The 25,086-nt window shown below is 39.6% G+C and overlaps 1 protein-coding gene across 6 annotated transcripts in view; it reads right to left on the bottom strand.

The window, feature by feature from the left end:
- anks1b (ankyrin repeat and sterile alpha motif domain containing 1B) overlaps positions 1-25,086 on the bottom strand; it is a 261,822-nt gene that overhangs the window by 49,118 nt on the left and 187,618 nt on the right. For 4 of the 6 annotated variants that reach the window (XM_061959540.1, XM_061959542.1, XM_061959541.1 and 1 more), the window contains exons 21-27: positions 9,148-9,255; positions 8,862-9,065; positions 7,861-7,986; positions 7,499-7,570; positions 3,630-3,716; positions 894-1,031; positions 651-818 (exon numbers count right to left, since the gene is read on the bottom strand). In XM_061959540.1, coding sequence (XP_061815524.1) covers positions 651-818; positions 894-1,031; positions 3,630-3,716; positions 7,499-7,570; positions 7,861-7,986; positions 8,862-9,065; positions 9,148-9,255 — 903 coding nt within the window. The remainder of the gene's footprint in view (positions 1-650; positions 819-893; positions 1,032-3,629; positions 3,717-7,498; positions 7,571-7,860; positions 7,987-8,861; positions 9,066-9,147; positions 9,256-25,086) is intronic. The other 2 variants (XM_061959543.1, XM_061959545.1) reach the window with 1 other exon arrangement.

Below are 25,086 nucleotides of genomic sequence, written 5' to 3'. Positions count from 1 at the left end.
TTATTATTATTATTATTATTCGAGCTACTCGTGTCCTTAGGTGGCCGACAGGAGCAAACACGCAGCAACATCCAAACGCTCCAAACACAAATACGATCCAAAACCAGAAACACGAACCCCAAAAAACACATGCAAAACACATTTAGTTGCTGCATTTGCTTTACTATGGTCCGGATTGTTTGAATGTCGCTGCGGATTTGCACGTCAGCCGCCGCCGTCGTCTCCTTGTATCTAAATCATGTAAACATATGCAAGACGGAAACCGGAAGCAAACACTGATAAATACATAGATTGTGTGTTTGCCGCCTCCCAACAACTCCTTGATACATGGACAAAGTTAAAGTTAAAGTACCAATGATTGTCACACACACACTAGGTGTGGTGAAATTTTCCTCTGCATTTGACCCATGCCCTTGTTCACCCCCTGGGAGGTGAGGGGAGCAGTGGGCAGCAGCCGTGCCGCGCCCGGGAAGGCAAAGAGAGCTCATCACACAGTCCCATGTGCGGCGTGACGAACCACACGCAGCCGCAGAAAGATGATGATGGGTTACAGCATAAAGGCACAATAAGTTAATGAGGATGTGGGCGGGGCTTCATAGTAAGCACAGCAGGTAGACGCGTGAGATCAGAGGACAGGTGGGGATGCTTACGGATTTGCGGATGTTGACGCGAGGCTTGGGCACGGGTTTGCCGGGCTTTCCGTCGAAGCTCTCGGGCAGCGTGGACGAGCCGTGGCCGCTCTTCCGCGCCTGCAGGGCCAGCTGGTAGGCCACCTCGAAGGCCTGGCCCAGCGTCAGGATGATCTCGTACGCCAAGTTCTGACACAGAAAAAGCGGCGTGAGAAGAAAGCGTTGACGTCATTCAGTAAAGACAAGTGAAAGGCGGGCACCGACCACGTCGAAGGCGGTGAAGACGTGGCAATAGTGGTGACTGGACTTGAGGTCTTTGGTGATGTAGGCAAAGGTGGACAGGTCCTCGGGGTCCTGGGCCGCACACGAGATGTTGCGGATCTCGTGCTCGGCGATGATGTTCTGTAGAAGGAAGTCGACATTGTCTCCAGTGAGTCACTTTCACGAGAAAATGAAAAAACAAATGTGATTTATTATTCATCTCGTTTCATGCGGTATTCTGCTCGGGGAGTTTGGAGTTTGTCCTCTGGTGATGTCGCTGCAAGACTCATTAAAGCAGCTTCGCTCTAAATGTGGCAGACACCAGACGCAAGCTTTTATGTCATCAGCTCCTCCAAAAGGCTTTTGTTTATTTATTGGCCTTTGTTTGTTTGCCAGCGAGCACCAATATCTAACAACTACTACACTGATTGATGTCAAACTTCTATGAAGGATATTACGATTCTTGGGGTGACGATTTGATTCAGAATCAATTCTCGATTTAAACTGATTCTCAGAAAATATTATTTGGTATGATCTAGGGATTCACCACTTGATTGGCCAGGCCGATTATTGGCGCAAATATTTGGCATATCGATATCGGCCTTCTTTTATTTTTTTTACAACTACAACAGAAATGCATCTGCAGATACAATAACGTTGGCCATATTTAGAAATCATATATTTCATATCAATCACCCCATTTAGAAATCCTTCATGTAAATTGTGTTACAAATTATGAACAGGAAGTGAACATATGTGTTAGTAATAGCTAAGAAGTGGGAAAGGGGTAGGATTAAATAAATAACCAACCAACAAGTAGGTAAAAACCTTACAATGTAATAAATCCATAGACTGCTATAAAATTGATTATCTTGCGAGTTATTGTGATATAGAAAAATACCATATTTTCATAAATTTTCCCAGGAGATTTCCCATATTTTGAAAAGTAAATGTTGATGCTCTTCTTAGACACACGTAATAACGGTGTATGTGAGCTCCCCCGATGTTTTATGCTGCTAAATTAACCACAACATTAACGCTACATAAAACATGGTCCGACATTTACTTAAAACAATGTTAAAAAAACGACTTAAAGCCTTGTCCAGCTGTTTTTTGACGTATACAATTTATGTTTGAATAACTTTTACAGCAAAAGAATATTGCCTCCAAATATCTGTTATCAGCCTCCTTGACTGCTGATAATCCGTATCAGTCGACCTCTCCTCTAAACATGATATTAAAATATTTTCCAAACGCGTTACTGGTTACAAAAACGTATCATGGCTGCTGACATATAATGTATACTTGCAGCGAGTTAGGATGGAAACGGATAAAAAAAAAAAGTATTTTTAAAAATGGTTTCTCAAAAAATAAATATACCCCTCTCCCCAAAAGAACAATGCATGACATTTGATGTAATTAATTTATATTAACAATCACATTAATAAATTATACGTATATACAATGAGTTAATATTTAAAAACAAATATTAAAAACCTCATAATTATTTGTTTATATTAATTTTCTAATCAGATTAATAACACTTTTGAGTTGTAATTAATCACAGTAAGTTACTTGCATGCATAATTTAAAATAACTTTAAAAATGACCCAAATATTTTGACACAAATGCAATGTTAATGTCAGGATGTAATACACAAACATTTTTTTAAATGTTTTACTTGAATGCACTTCATTTATTTGCTCAAAACTTGCAGTTTTATATTAAGTTTTCTATTATTTTAGTCTCCTCCCTCACCTAACGGATGCCTTGACCTGATCACTGACCGAATAACAAACCACGCTGCCTTTCAGGTAAACATCTATAGGTGAGGTAGCGGAGCATGTGCGCTCAAAATAAATTGCTGATTAATCTGCGTTGATGCAAGATAAATGGGGTAATTTTTGTGATCGCATGCGTTAACGTGTTAAATGTATTATATTACTTGCTGTACGCCTACCAGGCATCATTATTCAATAACGGCATTACATATTCCATATTCTATACTTACAATGAAATGTTGTTACATTTACTCCCTTATTTCTGAACTCATTATAATCAACAAACATCATTAACTTTACAGTACACATTTGTATTGTTTCTTTTACTATTGAAAAGGATTTCACGTGAACAAACTATCAGTATTTGCTGTACCTTGGAGAAAGGGTAAGATTAAAATAACTTCTGCTTTTTCCTACTCTTTTTCGGCATGTTGAATTGTGCAAGTGTAAACGTGCTACTGTATGTACAGTATGTGTTCCAAATAAACTGTACTAGTACCATAATATTAACAATAGATAGGAAGCAGTTTATTTGTATTTTCTATGAATATATTATTTCTTTCTAACTTCATTCTTGTTTGTACTAGACTGTACATATGGCTGCTGCAAAGGATCAATAACGAGTCCATCTTAATTTACACATTATCTAAAATCATAATACAGGTTACACAAAATTATAATCATATTATACAAAATTAATATTCTTGCAATATTGTAAATGCATGAATGCATATGATTAATTTAGACATAATATAGTACTACTATATTGGATAAATAATATTAACAAAATGAATATATGACTGTTCAGTGTTCCCAGTGAACAAAGAAGACGAATCCAAAGAAGATGCCTCACTCTCCTCATGATTCAAAAATGATGCAGCAAGCGACACGGGCAAACATGGCCGCCCGTGACCTTTGCCGTGCTATTTGTGGCGCCGCACGCGACAGGAATTGTCACCTTATTAGTGGCGTCGATGAACTTGACTCCCTTGTAGGACACGGACAGGATTATGGTCGGCACTTTCTTCATCTGTTCCGTCGACTTCTTGGAGGGCCGAAAAAAATCAGAAAAGAAAGAGAAAAATAAAGAGGTTTTAATTTTGGAAATACACTCTTTTTTTTTGCCCAGTTAGACAAAGAGATCGTAAACACAAATCATTTTAGAGGTCAGGGGTCACGAGGAGGAAAAAGGAAGTCTGGACACCCAGATCGGTAGGTTGGAAGTTCAAATCCCGGCCGAGTCATACCAAAGACTATAAAAATGGGACCCATTACCTCCCTGCTTGGCACTCAGCATCAAGGGTTGGAATTGGGGGTTAAATCACCAAAATGATTCCCGGGCGCAGCCACCGCTGCTGCCCACTGCTCCCCTCACCTCCCAGGGGGTGATCAAGGGTGATGGGTCAAATGCAGAGAATAATTTCGCCACACCTAGTGTGTGTGTGACAATCATTGGTACTTTAACTTTAACAAGCCATCAAGGCAACATCATTATTATCATGCAGAGGTCACGTGACTTACTGCAACATTACCTGCCGCGTTTTTGGAAAGTGTCTTTGTGTCCGTGCAGCTCAGAGGAGGCGGGGCTTGACACCTCATTGCCTTTAATGACAACGTCAAGAGTGACGCTCTGCCGATTTAGCTCTTTAACACTCTGGGGACATTTCATTTTTAATTGTCTTCAAAGTCAAATAGGACATACAAGTCCTTAAGTTTCTGAAAAGCATAAAAACATTTAGGCTTCTTTTTAACTGTGTATTTGCTTATATACTCAAATGTTTCAATACTTTCAAACTTTATTTTTTTTTTTTTGACCCATTTGCTCAGATAATGTCACAGGTTTAAAATTTGTGAAATAACTCATGTTTGGAAAATACTCAATCAAAACTGTGGCTTTCAAAGATAGTTGATTCAAGCAACAAAAAAAAAGATATGCATCCAAAATGTTTAAAAAATGAAGAACTTTTATGTCCTGTTTGGCAATGCTTTATTGTCCAATAACTGCCTGTGTATCGTACACCTATGAAAGAAATGGATTTACATTTTTTATTCTAACATGAAAAAAACTTTTACGGAAAATATAGCTGTCCCAAAGTGCTGAATATTTATAATATTTATATTATTTGATCTTGCAAAAAATATATATTTTATTCAGAGAAATTTGACAAACAATTGATAATGCTGTAGTAAATTTTCACAGTTTTTCTGAAGAACATTCCTCAAAAGGCCTGGTGTCAAACATAACAGGGAAACATGAAAAATAATCAACAATGGAAGCCATATGTCGACTCCCAGTTGTCATTTTTCAAAAATGTCAGCAGCAATATGACCAAAACAATTTATAATTTCAATTATTTGTGCAGATTGCTTAGTAACAACATTTCCCTAAAATATTTTTTAAATACTATACTATAAATATTATTTTACAAATTGGACTAATAGTTTCCAATTTTTCGGCATAGTCAATAAGGATATTTCTCCAAAAGACGACTTCTACTGACTAAGAATAGAAGTACAGTGGTAGCTGGCAATACGAGTGCCCCATCTTACTTATTTTTTGGGTTATGAGTCGTCTCCTGGCTAAATGTTATGCGTTAGGTTGCAAGCAAATATTCAGGTAACGAGCTTCACCGCCACTAGTTGCCGTACTGAATGTCACAGTGAACCCCAAAACATCCGGTTTTACTCGCTGGCATTAGCTTTTAGCTAGAGATGGACATAACTTTGTTTTTCCAAGCACGGAAAGAAAGAAAGAGAGTGTAAAGGACGGTGCTGAGAAGAAGAAAGTGGATGATATTCATTGAATTAAAGAAATAAATCATCAAAACATATCAGAATATGTAGCTAGCTAACTTGGTGAAGGAGCGTAGCACTGCTAGTCTGCACCATACTGAAGCAGAGTGAGTCAATAACGCCAGCCAAGGATGTTAAATTGATATCTGAACGACGGACATTTATCCATGAAAGTATGGAGAAGCTGCTGTTGGTGTGTTTGACTGAGAAGCAGCCGAGATGACGTAGACTCTCCAAGGCCAATACTGTACACTATTATCACTATTGTACTACATTATATTATTGTTTTACATGTTAAACGTGCAGTTTTGGCAACGCCATATTACAAAAAGTTTTTCAAGGTACAAGCTGCGTTACGGAACCAGTTAAACTTCTGTCCCGAGGTATACCACTCACTATACTGGACATATCACTAAATTGGTGACATTTTTGTAAAATATATAAATGCGATCACATTAACTGTGATTATTTTTTTTAAATATATAGCAAATTGTCCTGCACATCTGATTGTATATTTGATAAATACAATGTAAAAGATTTAGACAACCTCACATTTAATACTAGAAAAATGGTTTCCTGTTTCCATTAGACTTTACCATTCTTAAAAATATATATATTTAGAATTCACACTTTACTGGTGTCCCTGGGATTCCACTCAGACCAGTTACCCTAACACGTTACCCCCTCGGAAAAATATGGACTATTTCTCAAGTCACATGGTCCACAGGAAGTTGCATCGTTCACATCCCCTGCAGGCCTTACCGTAGGAAGAACTAAAGTGAGTTTACTCATTTATTTTCATGTATTTGTTGATATTTCAATTAAGACTGTGTGTAAACAATCTCAGCACAATCTTGTAACCTAAATATTTTTTTTTACATTATTTGCTTGTTTCTAACTTTTTTTTCTTGAATCATTGTAATGTGCCAAACGAGTTATTAGTATAACTACCATGTGGCAATATTTCATGTATTTGCTAATTCCATGCTAAAAAATCACTCCTGTTACTTTCAGTCCTGTTCCTTAACTGAATCCTTAGGAACCTTTACAAAAATGAAATAAAGTTACCCATTTGGAGTAGTTTGATAGGTGTATTATCATATTTATAGTTTAAAAAAGACAGAACGTTAATGGGTTTTTTTCCACAATAAAATGTCCGCTTCAGGGTCAAGTTTCAAGTTCTATAATTACTTTTCAAATGTCTTAATGGCCGTGTGCCTTCTTGTCTATCTGACCTGCTTTTACTGTATCAACCCACGCAGATCCTGAAGTCCTCTGGCTCTGGCCTATTATCTTTACCAAATACCAGAACAAAGACCCACGGTGAGGTATTTATTGTGTTACTATCTTAGTTATGAATATTACAACCATTATTCTCTCAATGTTACATTTTTATTAACTTATTAATGTATTATTTATGCTTTATTTTTACATATATTTTATCATATGTTCTGTACTATTATTTTAGATGGCATTAAACATTATTCTCTCAATGTAAAATTTTTATCAACTTATTAATGTATCATTTATATTTTATTTTTTACACATATTTTATCATATGTTCTGTCCTATTTTTCTATATGGCGTTAATTTTACTTATTCTCCAGTGTGGACGCCTCAAAGGTGGTGTTTTTCCTCAAATCCTCAGTGCCATGCCATGTTTTGTTATTGTCAATAATGCTGTGTGTATGCATTTTCTTTTTTTTATACAGCACTTTTTGTTTACCACTTGCCTGTGTATGAAAAATGCTATATAAATAGAGTTTTGATTTAATTTGATTTTATGTATACTATTGTAAAAAAAAAAAAAAATTACCTGGATCAATAATATTCCTCATTATTGGAAAACCTATTATTGTGTATATGATTTACTGAAAAAAAAAAATGTATTCATACAAACAGACTATACTAGACCTGCTTGACAAATATTGTACATGAAATAAAGATGTTAATCAAATTTACAACAAAAAGTGTATAAAATCAAATAACATCAAATACATGATGGAATATTCTGGCATGCCGTTCTGTACCTACCCTCATCTTGGCACAAGCGTCATGCGTGGACTCGGTGCCTCTTAGCTCCTTCACCAGCATGGAGCCCAAATACTGTCCCAAAAAAATAGAGAAAACCAAAAAAAGCCAGTTGCGTTAGTGAGGAGGATGCTGGACTAATCTTAAAATGTCTAATCCTGAGCAGATGGTTTGTCACATTGGAGATACAAACACAGATGTAACGCTGCAGATTAAGAGATTAATGTTCACATTTAATCCACTTTGACTCTACGGGCTGCGTGTCCTCAATAAAGTCAAGTCCCACTTTGTCCACCATGGATGGACACAAGTGAGAGGAAGTAGATACACTGCATGACCATATTTGGAAGGGGAGAATAACTCACGTAGGCTTCGTAGTCGCACGACTGAAAGATGAGTTTTTCGGGGTGGTGCTGCCAGTACTGCACCGGCGTGGATGAGGTGGCCTCGTTTGGTGGACGCAACGTGATTGGCTCGCACCACTCGCCTGCCTGCCAATCAGAAACCGCAGCCAATCAGGCGTCAGACAGAAGAGACGGTTAAAGACAATATTTACGTATAGCAGGGGTGTCTAACATACGGCCTGTTGGCCGGATCAAGCCCGCAAACAGGTTTTATCCGGCCCGCGAGTTGATTTTGGTAAGTATAAAAATTAGCTGACATTTTTGAATGAAAGAAACTGCTCTTCTAAATGTGTCCACTGGATGTCACAATAGAAATTTGTTTGCAGGAGTGCGCATGACTTCAGAGGGGGCGGACTGGGGACACATTATCTGGGCATATGCTGAAATAACATGTATCTCCTTCTTACTTCATGTGTGATTCATGAAATGAGTCCAAATTCACAAGTTTTCTTGTAGATGATGCTACATACGTACAGAATAAACCACATGATGTTAGTACATCAGTTGGGGAAAATGAGTAAATTATTATCATCCTGTAAACTGATTTTGATATTACTATTTATTACATCTTCTGATAGATTAAAATTGTAAACCAATGAGAGCATTTTAAAACTCTGCCAGACTCACACCTATTTGACTGATGAATATTATCACATCATGTATTCAGAAATTATAAATCACGACAAATGAAGATAGACTACTATGAACAGCAACATGTAAGTGTAAAAAAAACCAACAACATTAAGATTTGTATGTTTTCAGATTGTGCTTGTTCTATTTTCAAACAAAGAAAACAATCTGAAGTTGTCTTTATTTTTAAGTTATCCTGACATGATTTTACCAGTCCGGCCCACTTGGGAATAGATTTCCCTCCATGTGGCCCCTGAGCTAAAATGAGTTTGACACTCCTGACGTATAGTATTGTCTATGTCGCCATGAAGTGCTGCATCCATGTCGCTCACCATGCTGACTTGGGCCATTTGCCGCTCCAGTTTGGACCGCGGCACGTCGTCAAAGTAGTTGTCGTTGCTGCGTTGTCGGCGCCGCGCATCCGCCTGCATGATGAGGTGCTGCACGTCCAGCGATCCGCCGGGGATGCCCGCCGTGTACGCCGCCGGGCCCACCGCCGGGCTGAGCTGGGGGGGCGTGTGGTTCCCGCCGGGCTCCTGGGTGGGGGGGGCGAGCGAGGCAGAAAGAGTGTTATCTGGCGAGCCTCCACTTCGGCTTCCAGGAGTTAGACGAACTTACCCGTAGGGAGATGGCCCGCGGAGGTTTCTGGGGCGTGTCCTCGAGTAGCCGGTCGCCCAACGAGGCTAAGATCCGCTTCCTGTGGCCGATGAGACTAATCTTCAGAACCTGAATGCATCACAGAGACAGACACAATACGTCATCATCATACCTCTTTGTCCCCAGGTGGCCTTAGGGCGATTCGGGGCCCGCAACTCTTTTTAATTGGCTCACTGCTCGTCTTTTTTAAACTTCTCCCTGTCAAGAGGTCGCCACACCGAGTCAGTTCTTTTAATGGCTGTGAGTTTGTTTCTCACAAATACCCTTTCTGACGCAACCCTGGCAGGGAATCAAACCTTTGCCCTCTAACCTTGCTTATTTCATTTCATTTTTATTTATCTCCTTCATTGATGTGCATCTTTGATCGATAGAGAATTATACCTCAATTATTCAGTTATACATTTACACACCAATGCCTGAGAAGGAGCAGGATGAAGAAAAATCCGATATTTTCCTGCCCCCTTCAACATAATACGTAGTCTTACTTAATGGATATCATATAAACCAACAATTACATCCAAATATATTGACACTGGGGATGGGCAAGATGGCCTAAAATCTATATCACAATATATTGCAGCCTCTTGCAGTAGCATATCTATTTCGCAATGTATTCATTGGTATATGAACGGTAATAGAACAGTAAGTAATAGGTTTCTAATTTGGCTGCTGTTCTATGTAGTAACATTGCATAATTTTCCATTGTTATTTTCTCAAAACTGTTATTAATCTGCTGCTGCCACCTGCTCAGTGGCTTTGTGGTTAGAGTGTAGGTAGGTCGTGAGTTCAAACCCCGGCCGAGTCATACGAAAGACTATAAAAATGGGAGCCATTACCTCCCTGCTTGGCACTCAGCATCAAGGGTTGGAATTGGGGGTTAAATCACCAAAATGATTCCCGAGCCCGGCCACCGCTGCTGCTCACTGCTCCCCTCACCTCCCAGGGTGTGGAACAAGGGAATGGGTCAAATGTAGAGGGTAATTTCCCCACACCTAGTGTGTGTGTGACTATCAGTGGTACCGGTACTTTAACTTTAAACTTAAATTTACTTGATAATTTACTCTTCATAGGTGATTACTTTTTCCTATAACGCGGTTACATCTACACTCAAATGTAATAGGCAGTCTTTCTTCTTTTGTTTGGATATTTTACATCAGTTTTGGGCGATATTAAAATGTTAGGTATCCATCCAATACAAAGTATTATTTTCACAGGGGCAGTATGGGTCATACCAAAGGTCATACTTCAAATTTTGATGATTCCATTTTCCAACAAAACAAAGGATAGCGGGGTAACAATATTAATCAGTATTATTATGATATTATTTCCTTGTTTCTTTTTGTTATGTTTAATAAAGTTAGTAGTGCAAAATAAGTAAACAAAAGCAAACACTACTATTGGTTCTTATTTCCTGAGTTCAACAATAACTAAAACGACAAAAAAAACCGATTTTGTTATCATAAAAACATCAATTTAATCGCTGCAGTATCGACAACATACTGATAACTTGGTATCGTTACTGTTAATACCTGTATTCATCCGCCCACCCTTGTTTACATTCAAGCGCTCTAGCTTAGTCCTCAAGTGAAAATGATTGTCAGTTCATCACATTTTTTTAAAAGCAGTTTATTTGCCACCATGAAAGAGAGGACTAGGGATTTAGACGCTGCACTGAGCAAGGACATTAGCCGCTAGCAAGGACGCTACATTGCGTTAAGGACGTTTTGTTCCCTTGTCCTTGTCAAATTTGCGGAACACAGCTAGAATGTGTCATCAACATGCATTATCATGATATGACGACAGTATTACATACTTGCCAACCTTCAGACCTCCGATTTTGGGAGGTGGGGGTGGGGGGGCGTGGTTGGGGGGCGTGGTTAAGAGGGGAGAAGTATATTTACAGCTAGAATTCACCAAGTCAAGTATTTCATATATATATATATATATATATATATATATAAGAAATACTTGACTTTCAGTGAATTCTAGCTAAATATATATATATATATATTGATTTTATTTTATATATATATATATATATATATATATATATATATATATATATATATATATATATATATATATATATATATAAGAGAAATACTTGAATTTCAGTGTTCATTTATTTACACATAACACTCATCTACTCATTGTTGAGTTAAGGGTTGAATTGGCCATCCTTGTTCTATTCTCTGTCACTATTTTTCTAACCATGCTGAACGCCCTCTGTGATGATGCATTCTGCTTCGTCTCCTTGTTGTGTGCGCAGTTGTGCACTGCACTCTCTAAAATCCGTAGATGTTATTGTCACATATGCATGTACAGTAGATGGCAGTATTGCCCTGTTTAAGAGTGTCACAACATTGCTGTTTACGGTAGACCAACTGCTTTACGGTAGACGAAAACGTGACTGCTGTAGTTGTGTGTTGTTACCGCGCTGGGAGGACGTTAATGAAACTGCCTAACAATAAACCCACATAAGAAACCAAGAACTCGCGCCCTCCATCATTCTACAGTTATAACGTCATTGGGCAGGCACGCCGTTTTATTGTGGGAAAGCGGACGTGAAAACAGGCTGTCGACACGTCACTCAGGTCCGCCTGAATTTCGGGAGAAAATTTGTCCCGGGAGGTTTTCGGGAGAGGCGCTGAATTTCGGGAGTCTCCCGGAAAATCCGGGAGGGTTGGCAAGTATGGTATTAATAGCGCTATCATCAGCCAAATGTGTATCATTTATATCGTATATTGTCTATAATCACATAACCCTAATTAATTTATATGCCAAGAAAGGTGTTCAAAATGTTTAAATGTTCATTTCTACATTTTATTCATCATTTATGTGCAAGTGAAGTGTTCCTGGGTGACGGTTGACATCTATTGCTACAGAGCGCCATCGGAGTTCCGCAGTCTAACAGCTTCCGGAAAGATCACAAAGGAATAAGGAAATCATATTAATATTTAATTTATATTGGTACAACGCCATTCTGTGTTTGTGTTAGATTACTGCTGTGATCAAACATTTCATCATTTAATGATCCGGAATATGAACATTGGTATGACCAACACTGCTTCTGTAACTACTTGGTTATTTTATACCTTAGTTTGCACCCAAAACTAATATTTCTATTATCATTTATATGCCAAATAATATTAAACATACGAGTATAATTATGGTGTGTGTATAAGGTAAGACATATTGTCTGATGTCGTTGTGGCTTGTGCAGCCCTTTGAGACACTTGTGATTTAGGGCTATATAAATAAACATTGATAGATCTGGTGTTTTGTTTCGCAATATTATGCAAAAGCAACTTTTTTTTACCTTCTGGTACCTTCTGACCTGTATTTGCGATCTGCATAAGTCCTGAAAAATTGTGTGTGTCCACGAGTCGATAAGCTTCTTCTTTTTCTCTATCTTCTTGTTATAGGACATTCATCTTCCGCTGTTGCCATTTCTAATATAAAGTAGTGTAAAGTTCTTACTTATATCTGTCAGTAAACTCGCCATGAAAGCGCTAAAACATACCGGTGTAGTGACTTTACATTATTCATCCAAGGAACTTTAGTTATTAGAGTTCCGGTTGGACGGTTTTTCACGGGACACATTTCCTGTGTTGTTGTTTTCGGATGAGGAGATGCTGCTTCGTTATTGATTTAAGTAAAGTCTGAATGTCATTAAAACAGTTAGCTCCATCTTTTGACACTTCTTCCACTCCTGTGCTTGAACGCTACACCGCCACAACAAAGATGACGGAGAAAAGACATTGCCGAAACTGAGCCACGTAAATAAGCCCGCCCACAAAACGGCGCATCCGGAAGAGACTGTCAGAAAGCGGCTTGAAGATGATCTGTAAAACATAATCTATGCAACATTTTGACCAAAGAACCACCAATACATGTTATGTAGACCACAAGGAAGTGTTTTAAATTTAGTAAAAAACAAAAAAAAAAAACCGTATTTTTCTGATTAGAAATCGCAGTTATTTTCATAGGGTGCGAATTATACTCTGGAGCGATTTATGTGTGAAATTATTATCACATTACCGTAAAATATCAAATAATATTATTTATTTCATTCACGTAAGAGACTAGGTGTATATCAGCAATTTGGCGGGGGCGGGTCATGGCAGAAGTGCATTGTGAAAAAAAGATGCTACCTGCTACTACTTCCGTACCTATGAAAATTGATCATTTCAACATTGGCAGTAAATTATAAAAACTGAGAAGGGCTTTAAGGCAGTCCTGCACAACCTGTGGGAGCAGTGGATGATGGATGGAGAGTACAGCTTCACGGCAACCGGGAGAATGCGCCATGCAACTTGTCTGGATGTCATTGGATGGATTGACAAAGGCATGGGCTTCAGTGACAACCAAAACCATCCTGTCCGGATTCAGAAAGGCTGGAATAATTGGAACTGCAACTGACGATGACTCTTACGTAAGCGACATACCGATGGAAGAGGAAGCGGCGCATTGTCTACCTTTGGAGTTGGCAGAGTTGTTTAGAAGCGACACCGAGGAAGAAGATTTCATGGGATTTAGCGATTAGGAGTGACAGATTGTTTGGTAAACGTATAGCATGTTCTATATGTTATAGTTATTTGAATGACTCTTAACATAATATGTTACGTTAACATACCAGGCACGTTCTCAGTTGGTTATTTATGCGTCATATAACGTACACTTATTCAGCCTGTTGTTCACTATTCTTTACTTTAAATTGCCTTTCAAATGTCTATTCTTGGTGTTGGGTTTTATCAAATAAATTTCCCCAAAAAATGCGATTTATACTCCAGTGCGACTTATATATGTTTTTCCTTCTTTATTATGCATTTTCCGCCGGTGCGATTTATACTCCGGAGCAATTTATAATCTGAAAAATACGGTAATGTAACTCCTTTAATGCGCCCTATAATCCGGTGCGCCTAATATATGAAAAAAGATCAAAATTAGACAATTCTTCGGCAGTGTGCCTTATAATCCGGTGAGCCCTATGGTCCGGAAAATACGGTACATTACCTAATCATCACTGTGCAGTATAGTCTTTATTTATTACTTCTTCAGTTTTTCAAAGTCGTGCAGCCCTAATGCTGACCCGTCTCCGCTCGGGATGGTGTCCTGCTGGCCCCACTATGGACTGGACTCTTACTATTATGTTGGATCCACTATGGACTGGACTCTCACAATATTATGTCAGACCCACTCGACATCCATTGCATTCGGTCTCCCCTAGAGGGGGGGTTACCCACATATGCGGTCCTCTCCAAGGTTTCTCATTCACATGACTCGGGACGGCGTGGCGCAGTGGAAGAGTGGCCGTGCGCGACCCGAGGGTCGCTTGTTCAATCCCCACCTAGTACCAACCTCGTCATGTCCGTTGTGTCCTGAGCAAGACACTTCACCCTTGCTCCTGATGGGTGCTGGTTAGCGCCTTGCATGGCAGCTCCCTCCATCAGTGTGTGAATGTGTGTGTGAATGGGTAAATGTGGAAGTAGTGTCAAAGCGCTTTGAGTACCTTGAAGGTAGAAAAGCGCTATACAAGTACAACCCATTTATCATTATTTATCACATTGACGTCCCACTGGGGTGAGTTTTTCCTTGCCCTTATGTGGGCTTTGTACCAAGGATGTCGTTGTGGCTTGTGCAGCCCTTTGAGACACTTGTGATTTAGGGCTATATAAATAAACATTGATTGACTGATTGATAATCTCCTCCATGGTTTGATTTCACATTTTTGGGATTTAAAAAAGTTGGTTGGGCATAATAGGTCCCTTTAAAAACAGCATAAATCCATCCCAGGCGTTTGGTAATAAATAGATTAGTGTTTAGATTATTGTTCTCTGTTTGACTAATTTCACTTAAATCAATCTATCAATCAATGTTTATTTATATAGCCCTAAATCACAAGTGTCTCAAAGGGCTGCACAAGCCACAACGACATCTTCGGTACAGAGCCCACTTGATCAAAACTTTTCGAACAATCCACACTGAAAAATAGTTACAGTACGTACAATACCTGCTGATATGGTATCAGGCCAATACACAAACTGTACATCCTAACCTTCCACCATATTGTGATGATTCCTGGCTCCTAACGAATGAATGATGGATAGAAACATCACTGTCCTGCCATGCAGCCATCAAAAGCGCAGCATGAGGCTCCCCAAGGCGCTTATTACACTGTCACACACACACACTTGGACGCCAATGAAAGGCTCCATTGTTCCTCCGGTCACCAGGCGTCCTCTGACTGTGCCAGTTACCGGCGTTTATTTTCCAAATAAGACCAGCGGGAACACGGTGGCCTCCGACGACTACATTTGGTGGAACAAACCTCTGCACGGTGTGTGTGTGTGTGTGCGGTTGTGTTCTAATTAAGCTCAATGTCCTGAGTTACACACACTTTACTGTGATCGCTTTATAACAACACAGCAGAAAAATGAAGTCGTTAGACAGACTTAGTCGTTACATGTGTGTTCTGTATTCTTATGTTGACACTGATTGGGACGCTTGTTAAAAACACTTAAAAGAACATCACCGTCACCGTGGCAACGCACAGCAGCATCAGAAGCAGGCCCGGCCTGCTCGAGCGCACAAGAAGGTGTTAGGAGGAACGCCACGTCGTTCCCGGCAAGCTAACACTGCGGCGCAACGTCGTTTGCATGTTAATGACTTGTAAAGTGCCTTCACTCTGCCGCATTCACCCAAAACATGGAAGTCACCGTGATGTAATCGGCGGCGTCCTCCCACGACCGCAAAACAACAACAACTAAGGAACACCGCTCTCAGTCCACTCACTCAGCCTCCACTTTTGATTTCTGGGCGCCTCGTCTCAGTTTGCCAGTCGATGCGCTAATCTCGTTAGCGATCCCGTTAGCACAGATGGAGCGCGCTTGATTAACGGATTAGGCGCCGCAAATAAAGGGAAAGCCGGGAGAGGCTGTCGAGGAGTCAGGATGCCAGGGAAAGAAATCCAGCTCTGTGAAGTGTGGATAGCACATCACAGCATATCATAGCAATTGTCACATCCTTTTAGTGCTGTTGCGTGAACATTTTTCCCCACTGGAAATCCATCCATCCATTTTCTACCGCTTGTCCCGTTCGGGGTCGCGGGGGGTGTTGGAGCCTATCTCAGCTGCATTCGTGCGGAAGGCGGGGTACACACCGGACAAGTCGCCACCTCATCACAGGGCCAACACAGATAGACAGACTACATTCACACACTAGGGCCCATTTAGTGTTACCAATCAACCTATATGATACATTTTTCTAACTTCCACATTTCCCAACCAATTCAAACATTCCAACAACGACGCATTCCATTTATCCTGGGCATTATAAATATCCATTTTCAAAGTCCTATAATTTCCTGTTTTTCACGGAATTCCCACTGTTTCCACTCTTTTTTCCCACGACTCCTACATTTTTCAATCATTTCATTATTACAACATTCCACTTATTCGGGACATTCTGGTTATATACTTTTTATGTTCGAAAAAGATCTCGATTTTCCCACTTTTCCGTAACACTCAATAAAAAAGTGTTCCACAGACTGCGTTCGAAGTGTAGCTATTTTTGCAGGTATACACACACCTTAAAGTCATATATTTAGGTACATGGCACTAATTTTACAGGTGCTCAGTGTGATATTATGCTTACTGTTAGCGTGCTATCTTTAGCATGTTAGCTTTTTAAGGAGGTATACACCTCAGATTCATATTTTGGTACTGAACACATGCTAACATGTTAGCATGTTAACGTTTAATGCTACCTTTGTTAGCTCACTTTGCTGGGACAGTTACATCGCGCTTAAACAAGTAATTGTTTAAAGCATATTCTACATGTTTTTGGCTTAAATTAAGCCTTAGGGAGATCGCAAAAAGCCGCCGCCTGACCAGGGCTCAGAAAATCAGTAAAAAAAATTATTAACTCGCTGGACTGTAAAGACAATATAACATACATCCGTAAACGTGGATGCATATGCAAAAGTGGAATATATTTATCTATAGACGGCGTGGCAAAGTTGGTAGAGTGGCCGTGCCAGCGATCGGAGGGTTGCAAAGTTGGTAGAGTGGCCGTGCCAGCGATCGGAGGGTTGCTGGTTACTGGGGTTCAATCTCCACCTTCTACCATCCTAGTCACTTCCGTTGTGTCCTTGAGCAAGACACTTCACCCCTTGCTCCTGATGGCTGCTGGTTAGCGCCTTGCATGGCAGCTCCCGCCATCAGTGTGTGAATGTGTGTGTGAATGGGTGAATGTGGAAATACTGTCAAAGCGCTTTGAGTACCTTGAAGGTAGAAAAGCGCTATACAAGTATAACCCATTTATCATTTATTTATTTATCTATACAGTAATCTATTTATATCTGCACCTTTTTTTTGTAAATGCAAACACTCTGCACCTTATTGCTCTTTTATCCTGCACTACACTGAGCTAATGCAATGAAATGTTGTTATTTTCTGTACTGTAAAGTTCAAATTTAAATGACAATAAAGGAAGTCTAAGTCAATTGTCTTAAGTCTTAGAGAGATCGCAAAAAGCCGCCGCCTGACCAGGGCTCAGAAAATCAGTAAAAAAAAATGATGGATGCATATGCAAAAGTGCAATATACTTACCTGTACAGTAATCTATTTATTTATATCTGCAGCTTATTGATTTTTTATCCTGCACTACAATGAGCTAATGCAACAAAATTTTGTTCTTATCTGTACTGTAAAGTTCAAATTTGAATGACAATAAAAAGGAAGTCTAAGTCTAATATCAGAATCACAATCAGTTTTATTGGCCATGTATGTTTAATATACAAGGAATTTGATACTTGACTGGGCTTTCCTTGTTCAATGTAAGAAATAAAGAAAAAGGCAGCAGCTACATTTACAGAATTACAGTGCAGTATTTGTCTTAATTTCTATTGTGGCGATCTTTAAAGATATTCACCAAGCGGGACTTCCGTTTCCAAGGTCAGGGTGACAATGCTAGCAAGAACTGTTGGCTAATCTTAGCGCGATCTTCAACACTACAATTTAGTAGACCAACTTTTGGTGCACTTCATCTTCAACTCCTACCTTATCAGTAACACATTTTCACATTGCTAAACCTTTAACGTGAGCTATGTCAAAGAACGAGACTCACTAGGACTCGGCGCCTCACTCAATGTGAACTAGCAGCTGTCCGAGCAATGCTAAGTGGCGATGAACTCTTTTCTTCATTTCCTCTTGAACTTCAATAACACAGCTCCACCTGACATTGGTGAGTCTTTGGCGTGAGCGATGTGGAATGACAGCGCAAAACATACAATGCTAACAACACGGCTACTGGTCGTAACTGTGTGAAGTTGACCAACTTTTGTCAGAACAACTTACGCCAGTGGTGTTAGCACATGGAAGCCCACTTTTGACTTCCAGGAATTACCCAGGATGAGATGGAAGTAATTCCTCGTGGTGGCCGGGTTACGACCATAGCAATGATGCTTGGAGGATCATACGGGTGAGTACTGTCATTTACAGAAGAACACACTCGAGGCTACTACTGTATACCGGGTGGAACGAGTGTAAAGGTGACTATATAAGTGTTATTCTATGTTTAGAGGGCATTATTTACATTTGAAAAAAAATATTTAGAAGGTTTCAAAGTTTGTTTATGCTCTAGCAATGAAAGTATAACATTTATTAGTAATAATCCTACTTAACAGAAATGTGTTTCCTAGGGTCAGGCCTGGAACCAATTGGCTGCAATTAATGAGGGACGACTGTACACGCGTAAAAGACAGATTTTTTGTTACTTGCCGCTATCTAGCTAACGTGCTAACTGTTAGCATTTCAGTTCGGCTTTTTAGGATTATCACACAATTTCTACAGAAATTCCCTTTTGTGATTAATTATAAAGTCTTTACAGAGTGGGTCTAATTATACAAATAAGGAGGGCGTCCGTCTAATTTGCATAATTGGTCATAATGCATGTAAATAAAAAAAAAAGGCTAAATAAATATATAAATCCAATGTTTGTGGTGCACTTATTAGTGTCAACATTACATTGTGCCTTTTTTGCGCAATTTTGCTGGTTATTTTTGTTATAATTAATAAATACATTTTTAATATAAAAAAACAAATTATTTTAATATAATAAAACGAGCCCAATTAGCAAATAGCCCCCCTGGCAGCATTTCGGAAATCCATGGTTTTCATATTTCGCCAAAAATGTGAAGCGTTACCAAACGACACAAGAGTGTCTGCAAACTTGTGTCTTCTTCGAACAAAGACCAGTAATGACGCAAGACGGTCTTTCACTTTTAATGCATAGGAATTCTGTAACCGGAAGCTCCCCACCGAAATAGCAATACATTTATGGTTAAACACACCGAGGGGTCTGAATACTCGCTAAGTTGGCAACACTGATTGCACCTCCAGGTGCGTATGAACTATGTTAAGAAGCAAGCCACATCCAAATTTAGTCGTGGCAGGCCGCGACAAATAAATGAATGTATGGGAAACACAGCTTGAATTAAAAATACGAGCAATATTTATATGCTCGTCAAAGATCCTCTATCAGTGCCTCATAACCGGGGGCCCACTCTTATGTCCATCCATCCATCCATTTTCTACCGCTTGTCCTAAGCAAAAAACAAGGATTGTGCTGTTTTTCTCCATGGAATCAGTTGAAGACAACATAGATTTTAATGTTATCCATGAAACGCTCTTTTACAATACAACTCCCCACCACTTGGTGGCAGTCATGAGTTAGTCCCTAAAACTAACTCTAGTAGGCAGAAGAAGCAAAAGTAAAGAAGTATTGAAAAGTTTTTAAGGCCGTATCTGTTGATGTCGACAGGGGTTTTATCGCTATTTTAATCCACTGTAGTTCTTGAACCAGTCCAAAACCAACAACAATGGTCCCTGACACAATAGACGCCCCTTTCAGGTCATATCAGGTCATAAAAAAGTATTTTATAACGAGAAGAAGACCAGGACTTTGATACAAAAAGTAGCAAGGGCTTGATGACAAAGTAAAATTTTATCTGATGTCTATTTGTGTACCCGATTTTTGTTATGTCACTAAATCTAAATATTTCTCCTCCTTTTCCGCATGAAGCTAAGATCCTCAAAGGTCCTCCACGCATAAACATTTTGAACTGAACTCCCAGTATCTTCGTCCTCCTTCAAATTCCACACCAGCGCTGCAGCCAGTTACGGCGCAGTCTTCCGATGATGAGGTGGACTTCTTGGCATCGACCGGTGGCGTAAGGTTACTTGGAATGGACTTAATGGAGACACGTTGCAGATTTATTGACGGTAGGCATTGACTCCTTCGTGTTCTCGTGAAAACTTAGTGGAGTCGTGCCAATCAGAAAAAAATTACATCTTTTGGGGTCCGTTTTTAATCAGCCGGTCATTTTTTAGCATGTTAGTCGTGTATGTTTTGTATGGAGCCTACTCTTTGATTAAGTTTAGTTCAAACCCATTCATTATTTTGCTAATTGTAAATAATTCCAATAACTACCATTTTTCAGTTTGCTTCTTATATAATACATCACTTGTATATAATAGTGGGCTTTTGTACTATCACTTCATTAATGATACACAAATGTCCTAATGGGATTGAAAAGGCACTTCGCTCTGCTCACAAAAACATAAATGTTTCTCCCCAGTTATTGATGGATTCTTTAACACCTGCGCCCCCCCACATCCACTGCTCAGATAATGTGTTTGTGTTGGATCGTTAGTATCGACCGGCCCGTGAATCGCACAAAAAGAACACCTCGGCTTTATCTCTCCGCTTGGAACCCACATTTATCCACACCGCACATTTTGAGGGAGGATGCAAGGGAAGGAGGGCGGGTAACCACAGACCCAAGCGGGGTTGCCCGGCAACCGGAGCAGGCGGCGGTTGCGAGCGGCGTGCGAAGCGAGGTGATAACCAGTACAATAGCCAATGGCGGCGCTCGGTGGGTGGAGGCGGCCAATGGCGGCGAGGCATGAAGAGGCCCGCCTACATGGAGACAGATGCATCTCCATTAATAGCAGGGGAAGTGTAACTAGACTGTGTGTGTGTGTGTGTGTGTGTGTGTTAAATGCTGCAAGATCAACTTGAAAAATAAGACACGCCCCCCCACCCTCTACACACAAACACTGGTTCGTCTAATAAAATCTCTAAACACTATATATGACAAATTAGCAATAATATTCTATTTTAATGATTTCATTTAGGAGGTTCTGACTCCATCAAAGTCGACTTTGCTGACTTGACATTAAATGCCGTGCAGAAAAAAAATCAAAGCGTAATTGTAGTCGCCGGTCAAAAGCTGCTATAGATAGCCCAAACCCAAAAAAGCGAGCTGTCATCTCGCCTTCTAGTGTTGCTTATTCAAGATGTCGTGCAATTGGGTCACACACACACATAAATAACACACGCACGAACATAAATAACACACGCTGCCTAAAATCCAATACGGCTGAAGTCAGGATGATTAATAGTCTGTAACGCAAGATGGATGACGCCCGTTCAGTTCCTGAAATACCAAAGTGAACTCTCGCTGAATTAAAAGTGTCACTGCGGCTGAAGCGATATTTGAGCGTCTGCCTGGCTATGATGCTAACAATCGCGCGTTTGTTTTGGTTACCAGGAACAGGCGGTCTGTTTTTGTACTGGATTTAGACAGCCTTAGTGGTGAACTGGAGGGTTTCATATGACGTCACATCCGTTTTTTCTTATTCGCGGCTTAATCCACAGCTTAAGTGTAGCATTAAGACAAGTGAGAGTGAGTGTAGAGTTTGAGCAGAAAACGCCATATTGCTGTTCTGTTCTTCGGTGTTCTAGTCATTCAAATACAGAGGTAGGAAATAGCTTTCATAGAGTCCTGAAAGAAGTGGTTCATAAAGGTAATAAAGTCAGAGAAAAAACAAAAATGCGTCGAAGGAAATGGCTCTTAAAAATATCACTTTCCTCATTTTGTTAAATACAATCGGACCGCTTGTGTCTGCAGTGATCACTTTGTAAAATATTTGTTAGAACTTTTGATTTGTTTGAGAAACTTTCTGTGATGCAATCAAGTTAAAATAGGAGCAGAACTAAATGTAAAGAAATAACAATAGATGGCATTAGTTTGTGTTCTTTTGTGGTTGCTATGCCTAAATATAACTACAAAGACCTGGTTGCGCAAATAGACTAACGCCATGTAAAGTCCTAGTAATAATTATTGTGATCGTTGGTCCAATCTACCGTTTTTTCGTTGTCGATTTTCATAACAAAAACTAAAAGCTTTGTTGTTGTGCAGGAAAACCAAGTGCTTTATTCGACACGGATGACCACATTATTACGTTTTTGGTAATATTTGTTAGAGTCAAGAAAATATCCTTAATAATAATAAAGTAGATTATTAATAATAATAAAGTAGCTAAATAATGGGACAAAATATGAACCTCACATCATAAAAACAACTGCAGACATGAATCGTAGACAAGACTAATATTTGTAGCAGGAAAACAACTTCAAACAAACTTATCCTTTTCCTCAATAGCGTCACAATCACGGGAGCACGGCACTCATTGTGTCAATCAAATACGGTACTTACCGATGTACGAATAAATCCAACTTTGTCTTTCACCGATTAATGCTTAATTTGTGGACCCCTCCAGATGAAAAGACATCCAATCTTTTCTTCTATAAATACCGTAGGTATCAAGTGAAGTGAAGTAGCAGTAACCTGTTGGTGATGATAAATGGTTTAAATATTTTAAAAAATATATTCTTAAGAGTGTAAACATCCACTCCATCCCATTTTAAATATTTTTTCATGATCGCTTTTATATTTGCCTCTAAACCTTTCAAAATAAGCCTAAATCTGCACGGGTTCAGGTAGATAAACAGTAGCCAAATGTGGCTCTCATCTTTCACCTGAAACCCAGAATTGCCTGGATGTGCCTCTCGGTCACGTGATTGCAACCCAGCTATAGGTGGTCACAACAAAACCACTGTCCTGTCTATGGCTAAGTTCACACTGCAAGGTCGGATGTCCAATTTAGATTTTTTTGTGGCCAGATCTTTTTAGTGGCCGTTCACATTACAAAAAAAAAATGCAATTTCTAATGTGAATGCAGTCTGACCCGCATGCAGACATGACGTTGTGACGTCGCACGCACTGCAATGTTTACAGCAGTAAACATAGCTTCCACTCCAGTCGGTCTCGGTACTGGCGCAATTGTGGCAATTTCAAGGGTTTTGTGAAATCAAACCGAACATTTTCTTACCCAAATTATACCGCGTAAAAGATTAAGAAGGAAGAGGACAAGTAGTTTGATTATGAAATGTAATGACTTGCAGTGTGAACAAGGCCTAAATGTGGGACAATGAGTGGGTGTCACCCTCCACTCTTTGGCTACGAACAGGTAGGCTAATGCAACGGTCCACAGCCTTTTTGAGCCCATGGATCGTAATTTTTGTTGCAGAGTCTTGTTTTGCCAGTGGTCAGCCCTCAAAATCCAGTCTCAAAAGATTGGACGGGAATGGCAAACTTTTAGATAGTTACTTTAAACTCTATTTCAAAATGACGGAACACCTAACTACTTTTTGCGCATTAGCATGCATTGAAGCGAAGAAACGATATTTGAAGTAGCTTCTCACATAATTTGGGTAGAATTTTGCTTCGTTGTCTTCTCGTTATTATCATGTTTATCTAGCAACGCTACAAAGAAAACTGGGAACCTTAAGCGCTGAAATGTACCATGGATGTTATGTCAGTAACTTTAGGAGGCATTAAGTACCATTGATGATACGTAGGTAACTTTAGGTGCCAAAAATAACCACAATGTTACGTCGGTAATATAAGATGCCAAAAAGTACTATGGACATTACGTATGTAACTTGAGGCATAAAGTACCACGGAACTTATGTTGGTAACTTAAGGTGCATAATATAACTATACATGACGTCAGTAACCTTAGATGCGGAAAATTAGCATTGACCTTAGATTAACCTTAGGTAGAAAAGTAAAATGTGATGGTACGTTCTGTAAACTTAGGTGCTGTACCAAAAAATTAAATTGAATGGTACGTTGATAACCATAGGTGCCGAAAAGTACCATGGATGTTATGTTGGTAAACTTAAGTGCCGAAAAATACCATGGATGTTACATCGATAAACTTAGGTGCCAGAAAGTATCATTGATTTTATGCCGGTAACCTTAGGTACCAAAACGTAAAATCGGAGGATACATTGGTAACTTCAGATGCCAAAAAGTACAGCGGATGGTACGTCGGTTATCTTAGGTGTCGAAAAGTACATGGATGTTACCTTCGTAACTTTAGATGCCAAAAAAACATGGACTTTACGTTGCAAAGCTTAAGTTCTGAAAAGTGAAATGGATGTTACGTCCGTAACTTTAGATGCCAAAAAGAACCATAAATGTTACGTTGCCACCCTTAGGTGCCGAAAACGACCATGGATGTTGGTAACCTTTGGTGCTAAAAAGAACCATGATGTTACGTACTATGCATGTTACGTCCGTAACTTCAGGAGTCAAAAAGTACTGCAAATGTTACGTCGGTAATTTTAGGTACCAAAAAGAACCACAAATGTTACGTCGGTAACCTTAAGTGCCAACAAGAACCATGATGTTACATCGGTAACTTTAGATGGCAAAAATGAACAATGGATGTTACACTGCTAACTTTAGGTGCCAAAAAGCACCATGGATGTTATGGCGGTAACTGAGTACCAAACAGAACTTTACTGTGTCTTGTTAGTCCAGTTGTCTTCTGTCCCGTAAGCGGACTCAAAGTTTTGACCGCTGCGTACGTCAAATACAAACGTCAGGCTGACGTTTCCACACACTGAGCTTTATCTCTTGAACCGGACGCCCCCCACCTTTTACACACACACACAATGAATGTAGTGATCAACCTCTTCAGA

This window comes from Nerophis lumbriciformis, linkage group LG05 (genome assembly GCF_033978685.3).
Source record: "Nerophis lumbriciformis linkage group LG05, RoL_Nlum_v2.1, whole genome shotgun sequence".
Lineage (NCBI taxonomy): Eukaryota > Metazoa > Chordata > Actinopteri > Syngnathiformes > Syngnathidae > Nerophis > Nerophis lumbriciformis.
The sequence above is the reverse complement of the archived record's forward strand: the minus strand, read 5'-3'. Positions and strand labels throughout refer to the sequence as shown.